The sequence below is a fragment of the Phoenix dactylifera genome, chromosome 6 (genome assembly GCF_051530095.1).
Source record: "Phoenix dactylifera cultivar Ajwa chromosome 6, Ajwa_hap1_PhDact_Kaust_v1.1, whole genome shotgun sequence".
Lineage (NCBI taxonomy): Eukaryota > Viridiplantae > Streptophyta > Magnoliopsida > Arecales > Arecaceae > Phoenix > Phoenix dactylifera.
In genome coordinates, this window is record NC_143195.1 from 32,819,895 (window position 1) to 32,829,786 (window position 9,892).

At 40.1% G+C, this 9,892-nt stretch overlaps 1 protein-coding gene across 1 annotated transcript; it reads left to right on the forward strand.

Annotated features, from left to right (window-relative positions):
• The first annotated feature begins 6,349 nt into the window (after nucleotides 1-6,349).
• LOC103712205 (salt tolerance receptor-like cytoplasmic kinase 1) lies at nucleotides 6,350-7,973 on the forward strand. Its single transcript, XM_008798668.5, has 2 exons — nucleotides 6,350-6,978; nucleotides 7,074-7,973. Exons 1-2 carry the CDS (start codon nucleotides 6,510-6,512, stop codon nucleotides 7,757-7,759), a joined length of 1,155 nt encoding a protein of 384 aa, XP_008796890.3. The 5' UTR covers nucleotides 6,350-6,509; the 3' UTR covers nucleotides 7,760-7,973.
• The last annotated feature ends 1,919 nt before the right edge of the window (nucleotides 7,974-9,892 follow it).

Consider the following 9,892-nt stretch of genomic DNA (forward strand, 5'->3'; position numbering starts at 1 on the left):
AAAAACCAATGTTGTAGGACTAATAGGGACAATAAAGAGCCAACAAACAAAGACCATCTATGGCCGCAAAGTTAAAATAATCACATAAAAAAACTTTAGACTATCTAAAAAATTTTAATTCTCTTCCTAACTTTAATTCAGTGTAATTAAATTTTCGAACTTTTAAATTCGTTCAATTCAGACTCCGGCTATAAATTCCGTTTTGCTGTCATGACGAAATTGTCACATGATGTCATATGAGGCATCATTCACTTTCATCATATAAGTTGGTCATGTGATATCACATGACATTTCTGTTATGGTTGCTAAATAGAATTCATTGCTTAAAAGTTCGATGAGTTGATTGTACTAAATTAAAGTTCAAGGAAAAATTAAAAACCTCTAAATAATTCAGAATTTTTTGTGTGATTATCCTCTGTAGAGTTCGAAGGAAGGTGAAGTCAAGCAAAACAAAAAAAAAAAAAAAAAGAAAAAAGAAAGGGACAAGGCAAATAAGATCCAAGCCCCAAAATCAAAGTATGGCGTCAGACCCGGTGGAGGTCCATCCATGTAGAAATTTGAAATAATCATGGCATCCTGTAAGCCATGGCTTCCTTCCATTCGAGCCAAGAGAGCACTAGCATGGTAGGGGAAACAAATAGATTTTGTTGGGTTAGAAGGCCTTACCTGATCTGTCAGAAGAGCAAGGCTGTTGTGTGGATCCGGTCACCTCAACCCCGTCAACCGCACCAATCTACTTGATTCAGCCATGGGCACGCAGGAAGACAAACCCACGAACCGGAGACTTGGGCCCTTCACGCAAGTTTGTGAGAGCTCGGGGGCAGCGGAAAGTAAATGAGGTGAAGCAGTTTTAGCCCCTATCCAGGGGTTAAAACTATATATCCCCACCCCTAAAACAAAACTTTATCACCACTGATAAGGGATAGCAAGCTTTGAATATAAATTCTTTATTCGCAGTAAAGCTATTCTATTTGAACCAAACGAGGTCTAAGTAGTTTAACTTGTTGGAAAGTGACTCTAGTGAATAAGGATAGCCTTCTCCATTCTTGCGTTCCATGAGTCCACAAGGATAGCCTTCTCCATTATTGCGTTCCATGAGTCCACAAGGATTTTGGGCTAGGTCTACAACAGTTTAGACCAAATTTGGGCTTAAATGTAGAGTTCATTTGTTGTCGGACTGGGCGCGGATATATTATTAGCCCGACCCAAGCCTGAACAAAGTCCGAAATGAAGCCCAAATTCCGACCCAAATTCAATCCCAAATCAATTTATTTTTATATATTATTATTTAGAAAGAATAATGAGAAAATAAATGACAAACTAAATGAGTTTAGCTGAGAATAATGAATCATCTATCATTTTTTTTGTATTACAGAAGAGAGCCCAATGTTTAGCTTGCTCATTTACTTGTGAAGCAATATTATGAATTATTAAACTTTATTTATATTCAGGCCAGATCTATTTTTGGCCAAAATAAATAATTTGGTCAGGCTCAATCAAGTTCCGTCAGGTTCGGGCCTGAGCTCAAGTCGGGCTCGGGCTTGAATTTTTCAAAAATTTTTGGGTGTCAACCCAAATTGGAGCTCCAAAAAAAAAAAAAATCGGATCGAGTTCGTGCAGGAGCATGGCCCGGCCCGAATTCACAAGAATTAGGACTTAGATGATTTGCAATAGAAAATGGATTCAACTATGGGCATCAAAAAACTTTTAAGCACAAAGCACTTTGCTGAGATAGGTCATAGTCTCCATTTAACAAGTTGAAGACCTAATCAAGCATATAGTCCGCGTAGGTTATTTATTTATTCAGACCATGACATACATTGATGTCAATTTAAGATTAGCGCGCCCACTGATGGATAATTCTGCAGACATGATCTTATAAGAAATCCTTATCCTGTTTGCTGGTTTGGACACAAATTAGCTGTTATCTTTGAATGCGATTCCATGGTCAGGGAAGCCCGACAAATTCGGCGGATTCAAGGTCGAATTCCAGGTTTTCTCCTTGTAGCTTCCTAACCAGTACAATCCTTATTTTAGCTTCTCTTTCTTATAAGACTTTGATATGTTTCTCCGAGATGCTCCCATGCAACTTACGAAATCCTATTTTTCTATAGAACGGACCATTTCATGTCAGCTAAACACCCTTGCGGTTGGTTTATATAATGCTCCCACATGGAAAAAAAATGTCATATGGAAACTTCTCGCTGCTTTCTTATTCATTTTATTACAAGCTTTGTGCACCCAATTTGGACTGAATCAAGCAAAATCAGTGGATTTAAAACGATAATAGATAGATGGGAACATGAGAATTGGTCCCTAAGATTGCACTCGATTGGTTTTGTCTGGATCAGACAAAACATGCACTTCATTGGTTTAGGATGTCAGCTTCTGTTGGACTTGGACCCCAACATGTCACGGTCCGAGAAGGGCCGGAACCATTTCTTTTCTTTTGTCATCAAAGTATCCTGACTGATGTTAAAATTACGTGGATGATGCAAGGAAGAAGACAGCATATCCAACCACGGACAGCTTAGCTTCCTAAATCCTTCGCCTGCTCCTCCCATTTCCCTGCACCTTATTGGCCTTTGTTTTGATAATTTGACACTCATGGAGATGCTGTGGCCATGTCAGTGACCAGTATGCCCTTCTTTTTCTCATTAATAGCTTCAATATGAATGACTGGCTTCTCGTAGAGCATGTCTATATATGGCCAAGGAAAAAACTGATGAAGTGTATCTAAAGCGAGTGAGCGACCATGTCAAGAAGTGACTGTGTTAATGATAGATATACTAAACAAATCAAAAAAAGAAGAAGGAAGGTTTCCTTCTACTCATATCTTTTTTTTTTCTCTTTTTGATGAGAAGGGAAGTTAAACCACCCATTTGAATTGATGGAATTATGCACATAATATGAGAGAGAGAGAGAGAGAGAGAGAGAGAGAGAGAGAGAGAGAGGAGGTGTCTTCCATTATCTACAGCCGAGTTGGCATAGGCCTTTGCAAGGACTATAAAGAGAAGCTCTAGACCTGTCACAACCACGCCCGCACGAGTCCTCAAATATTCTTTTTATTTTTAGTACTATTTGTTACAATTCAGAACCTCATCCAAAAAACCTAGCTCAAAGTTATTATTTAAATTTCTTGATCTTATATAACTATATAAGTATTCAATATTTATCCAGCGAATAATCGATATGAGACTAAACACACGTCCGCACGAATCCTCACAGAATGTGAACATTTTACTAGTTAAGTTCTTTTTTGTTAAGGTGCTTAAGAGCCTTCTGTATCCACCCGTACTGTCACCGCACCTCACGGTGTTCAACATCTTTAAATTACTCAACTGGTGCTTGCTTTCAACTGGTGCTTCCTTCTACTCAAATCTTTGCTTTGGCTATCAGATTAGTTGCTCCGTTTTACTCTCCCGACACATGTGAACTTCTGCTACGTTATCAATTTGTTGAAGTGGCTCTTTCCGCTGCTGCCTAAACTTCTTTTTCCACCTTGACATTAGCGTGCCAAAGCAGCAGGCACCTATAAATTTGAGCTTTTTACCTAAATGTTTAATGGCGCATCCGTCAGTGACTCAGTGGTGCTAGTGACCAGATTGAAAGCAATAGGAAAATTATTATACGAAATGAGTAGCCATTTTTACCAAAAAAAAAAAAGCAATAGAAAAATTACTTTAAGGTTGTAGTGTGGTGGTGGCTCTCATCTAACGCATAGTATACTTGCAAACAAAACAGTCTATAAAATAAATCCGGCACAATTAGCTTTATAAATAGAAAAGATGTTGTTAAAATCGAAGCTTTTAGGATTTCATGGGCATGACCATCTATTTACATATGAAGAAAGGGTTTTAGATGGAAATATGATGCGGATCCAACTCCGGCATCGAAATTTCCTCCGCACCACTGGTTTTGCACTAATGTGTTGTACCACGTGGCCACCTACTTGCGCAGAGAAGGATTTTGGTGATAGGGTTTGATTTCTTTGTTTTTTTTTTTTTTTATGAAGCGGAAGAAACACATAAGTCTAGTATGAATACATCTTAAAAGATTAGAAAATCAAATATCACGAAAAAGAAGAGAAACAACTGCATAGTTCACTTATAAAGATCCATCCAGAATACTCTGCCACAAAAGCAACCTAATCCATTGTGTTGTTTGTCTCATGACAGACATTAGTTGAATAAAAGGAAATATAGCTCCCAACTATCTTGCAAGTATCCTGTAGCAAGATATATATATATATATATATATATATATATATATATATATATATATATATATATATATATATCTTATGATTCTGTTATGTTATTTATCCGATCACTATCACTAAGTCACCTTCTAGGTGAATGAGATTGGCCATAAAATCGTACTTATAGGTTCATTGTATTTGATGGAACTTTTACGGTTACCGTAATATATGCACAATATTTTCTATCGAAGTATATATTCCATGCAATCGGTGCATGGTATATCCAAAAAATAATCACTCAAAAACATTATAGGCATTACTTTCATACCTACAAGGAAATCTTTCCCAAAAGAAACTACCACTTTGGAATGTACCCTTCAATCTATTTGTGGATTTCTTAGGAGACAATTTGGGTATTCTAACGGGAAGTTTAAATCTACTATATTTTTATTCATTAATGGAGTAAAACGGGACCTAATAAAAATCAAATGCATTACCTGAGTTAGTAAGGTCAACTAGGAGGAGCTTCCTAGTTCCCTCACTAATATTTAAGTTTTTGTGGGTGTCTAATTATACATAATACAAACAACCATTGAAGTATTGTCATTCAATGGAAGAATGAGGTAGGACCACTTATTAAAAGTTCTAAGTTACCAAACAAAATATTTATTTTTCAATTCATTACTTATTTATCCATCTCAAATATTCAGCAATTGGTGCAGATTGTTTTACCTAATTTTAGTTGATCGGGATATGTGATTTTATATGTGATCCTTAATTTGTGCATTTCTAGCTTTCGAGTGTCAGTGATGTTGTAAATGTAGTTGAAGATGAACCGAGTACCATCTCTCCACATTTATTATTTGACCTCAATGTACATGGTATAGATATAATTGTATGACAAAAATATACATTCATATTTTTTGTCAAGAAAGAATGATACAAACAATATATTAGTAATATTCATTTTTTTTAAGTAATATGAATACAGATTGAGTATAGTAGTATCCATATTTTCTTATTATATACAATAAATATGTGTATGTGTTTATCTCCCTCTCTCGCTTTATATATATATATATATATATGAGTGGGTGGGTGTGCATGCAAAGAGACAAATTTATCATGTGAATATTTGTTCAAACATATACATGTATAAGTTAGGGATAAGAAGTATAATGGAATAAATCAACAAACCTACCAAGTGAATCAATCATATCAAGTTAGACTAATCATATAATAACATATGTTGAATTCTTTACCTAACATAAAGTTAGATAAAGAATGCAAAAATTGAATGTAACTAACATTTAACTAACATCAAGTTGGAAAAGAATTCTATAACATATATTGATGTCTATATCTAGGTTTGCATCGCCGATTTTTGGATATCCAAATGTATATATATGTTGAATGGGGGAAATAATTTTCATAAAGTACCTTCTTTTATATCTATATTTAAGATATATACATATATGCATTATTCTAGCAAATTTTGGACATGAAAACAAATACAATTAGATCATATCTGATCCATCTTCAGCCCTCATCTTAGATGTTGTTGTTAGGATCTTGTAATTAAATAAACTTTATGAAGATAATCATATCAAAAGCATGCTCCTTCATTTATTTGTTTCATTCCCTTTTCTTTAGGGCATCAATTAATACCTTTGTTAATTTATCTTACATGTGTGTGGCACTTTAAGTGATGACTTAAAATAAGAAGTGCATCTAGCTAAGGTTTATATATGCTTTTATTTTGGTAAATTATATGTTTATCTATTTCAAGTTCTTTATCTCTAGCACAATTAAAATGAGTATATATCCTAAAATTTTTCTTTTAAGAAAGGAATAATTTTTGTTGGTAGGCCAGTAGCCAAAAAAGAACCAAGCCATTGTGAGAAAAATGAACTCCAGTCTAGCCGGGCCATCAGTCGGCTCTACGTAAGTTTTTTCTTTTTGCTAAAACAGACGTTTCATATAATTTGAATATGGATACATGTAATAAAATTAGAAAATAAGTCTCGGAGTACTCCAGACAACCCCCTATAGAGTATTTTTAGAGTGGAAGATCTATAAAAAGTTATCCAGTCTGCGGCTACATTAAGCTCTTTTAACAGATGTATAAGCCCGTTTATTAATGGCATCAACGCAGATGGCCCTCCCAAATAAGTACTCACCAAGCGCTCCTCTTTTCCCAGCATTCTCCTCCCCCTCTCTTCCCTTCTCTTTCCTTCTCTCTCAGCGAAGGGTGGCGGGGGGGGCGCTCTAAAGAGCCAGCTCCGCGAGTGAGCGTGAAGGAAACCGAATGGATTTCCTCTTAGTTGTCGGCCTCGCCTCGGCGGCGCTCGTCTTGTCCCTCGCCCTCCTCTCTTTGGCCTACATTACCATGTTACGCAGGTACAGGATACCGTGCTGCGGGGGCTGCCGTGACCCTGACCTGGAGCTGGGCCACCACGCCGGTGCTCGCGTCGCCGACAGCCCCGACCACCAACCAGAGCTCGAGCCGGTTAAGGGCGAACCCGCCCCCTGCCGGTTCGAGTGGCGCGAGATCGAGTTCCTCACCGGTAACTTCACCACCTCCGCCGTCATTGGCGAGGGCGGCTCCAGCACCGTCTACCTCGCCGCCCTCCCCTCCCCTTCGTCCTCCCTCGCCGCACTCAAGGTCCTTCGCTCCAGCGAGCGCCTCCACCGCGCCTTCCGCCTGGAGCTCGACGTCCTCCTCCGCCTCCGCCACCCCCACATCGTCCGCCTCCTCGGCTTCTGCGACGACCGGGGTTAGCCTTAGCCGCTCCTCATCCCCCCCACCACTCTCCGTTTCGGAATTTCCAATCCCTTCTTTTCTAATTTGGAGTTTCTTTCTCTATTTCAGAGGAAGGGGTTCTGGTGTTCGAGTACGTCCCCAACGGAACCCTCCACGAGAAGCTCCACGGAGGCGGCGGCGCCGTGCTGCCGTGGGCCCGGCGGGTGGCGGTCGCGTACCAGGTGGCCCAGGCGCTGGATTACCTCCACGAGCGCTGCGACCTCCACATCGTCCACGGCGACATCAAGGCTTCCAACGTTCTCCTGGGTGAAGGCTTAGACGCTAAGCTCTGTGACTTTGGGTTCGCCGGGATGGGGTTCTCGGCCGCGGTCCTGCCGTCCTCGACCCGGTCCGCCAACCCCATGATGGGCTCCCCGGGCTACGTCGACCCCCACTACCTCCGGTCCGGAATCGTCTCCAAAAAGAGCGACGTGTATAGCTTCGGTGTACTTCTTTTGGAGTTGATCACGGGAATCGAGGCCTTCTGTTCGGAGAGGGAACAGCTGTTGACGGCTGTGATGGGCCCGGCGCTGCGGGACACGGAAAGTGGGCCGGGGGAGATGGTCGACCCCAGATTAAACCGAGAGTACGTCGCGGAGGAGGCCGCGGCGATGGCCGCCCTCGCCGCGCTCTGCGTCGGGGAGAACCCGAGCCTGCGGCCGTCAATGGCGGAGGTGCTGCGGATCATGGGCGAGAAGGCGTCTTCGTCGATCTCGACCGTTGATTCCAAATCGAAAGGCAAACTGGATATGTAAATTTCTCTATAATCTCATATTAATAGGCGTAGGATAAGGGGTGTATACGTACGTACATGGAGAGAAATAATAGAGGAAAGTACACATGATTTAGACCAAAGAGAGTGGCGAGTATTGAAAGAGTTGTAATAACGGCCTGCCTCATGGGCATTTTGTGAATTCGAAGAAAAAGACCACTTATATGTGGTAATTAAATTCTTAAAATTTGCTGAAATTTGATGTTTTTATGTGTATGCTGATGCGGTGGTGGTGGTGCTACCTGTGGACGGACAGAATGAGGCTAGCTATGGGTCCATAAATGGATTGGGTGCGGAGTCGCCATCTTGATTTCTTGGTGTAACATCAATTGATTTCTTGGTGTAACATGAAAGGCCGGTCCCTCCCTCTTACTAAGTTTTATTTTTCTATCCATTAGAATGTTACCAATTACACTGCACACAAGATAATTAAACTAAGAATATGTTTGGTTGGAAGCTCCGATTCCTATTTCAGTTTTAGGAAGATAGAAATCCTTGGATTCTTTAAAAACTAATCTCTACTTCCTCTTACTTGTCAAATCTCATTCTTATTTCGATTCCGACTATAGCCATAAACCAAATGTATCTAGGATATGGCATTTCGATTTCCACCATAAATTATTTCGATTCCGTTTTCAATTCTAACACCGAACCAAGCTCACCCTAAGTTTCTAGGGTTCTTTGGAAATTTGCTTCAGTAGACTACAAGAAATTAGAACCATCTCCATTCGGTGACTTGCCCCACAACTTTGGATGCTTATTCAGCGCGTCATCAATGCAACTTGGGTTGTTAAACTTTCAAGAATGGGATTTTATTAATAACATCCCAACCACTAGATCAACATTAGAGAAGGTGACGGTTGAATTTATAATGGAAGTGCGAAGTACATGCTATTTTCTTTTGTGACGAGAAAAAGAGAACGTGATACAACGAGTGGTTGCAGAGGAGAAAGGATGGATACGGATCATGACAGCCCACCGGATGAATGCATTATAGAAATTATGCAGCATGGAAAGTTTCTTGAGGCCTCCTGGTTTTCAACTTTCCATGGTTTGATAACATTTCCCATAAGCCTAGACTCGAGCAGTTCTTTGTATGCTATGCACTCTTTAGAAAAAGTCAAATCTTTATCCTAGCCCCTACGGTCATGTTCTCACTAGCCAGTCGCACGAACCGTGTTTTTTTTTTTTTTTATTTTCCTCACTAAAATGGACATTTCATATCTTACAAGTACGGATACATTCAATAAAAATTGAAAACAACAAGTCTCGAAGTGCTTTAAGCAGCTTCACTTTTTCGATAATACCTCCGGAGTGGCAGGCCACATAAGAAGCCACCCAATTCGAGCGGTGGTCTCTTTCGATCTCAAATTTTTGGCGCACCCTCCCCCTTTAATTCAATCATACATGTAGGCATAGGAACAACGGGGGCTCTGCTGCATGTGGGCACATGGTCTTACCTTCTGGTCCGGTAGCTTAAAGGGGGGATGAAAACCCACTGCTCTTCCACTCTGCTCTTCTCCTGCTACAAGGAGACTGAGCTCTCCCGTGTCACCTCCACGTGTCATGCTCGTCACGTGCATGGTATGACTTGCAGATCGAAAGGCAATTAAGTTGCCCACTTCACAGCACAGGTCCTTATGGGCAGGGCATTATCCACCAGCCTAGCATTCAACTCATCTCTCTCTTTCTCTGGATAAGTAATAGTGGTTTTAAGCAGACAATCCACATGTGCTTTGCCTTCCAATGTGAGCTTGCTCCCTGATTAGGTTTCCTTTTTATTTTCTGTGTATATTTATTATAGAAAGAATATTTTTGGAAGAGTATATTTTTGGATGACTGCAACTATCATGCATGCAGTACATTTGAATTGTGGGAATACTTTGTACTTCAATTAATTCTTTTGTGGTTAGTTCTGCCAAGAGATTAGAGAGAATAATCGGTCTTACTTAATGGCTACAAATAAATGAGCTCTGAATGGTTTGCTAGGTATGATTGCAGGTGATGGTTTCTTATCATTATGATTCAGATTAGGTTTTTGGGAGTGCAATGAGAGAGCCACAAAATGGGAGGGGCTCCAAGCAGGTCATTGGAAGACTGAATTGTTATTATATAC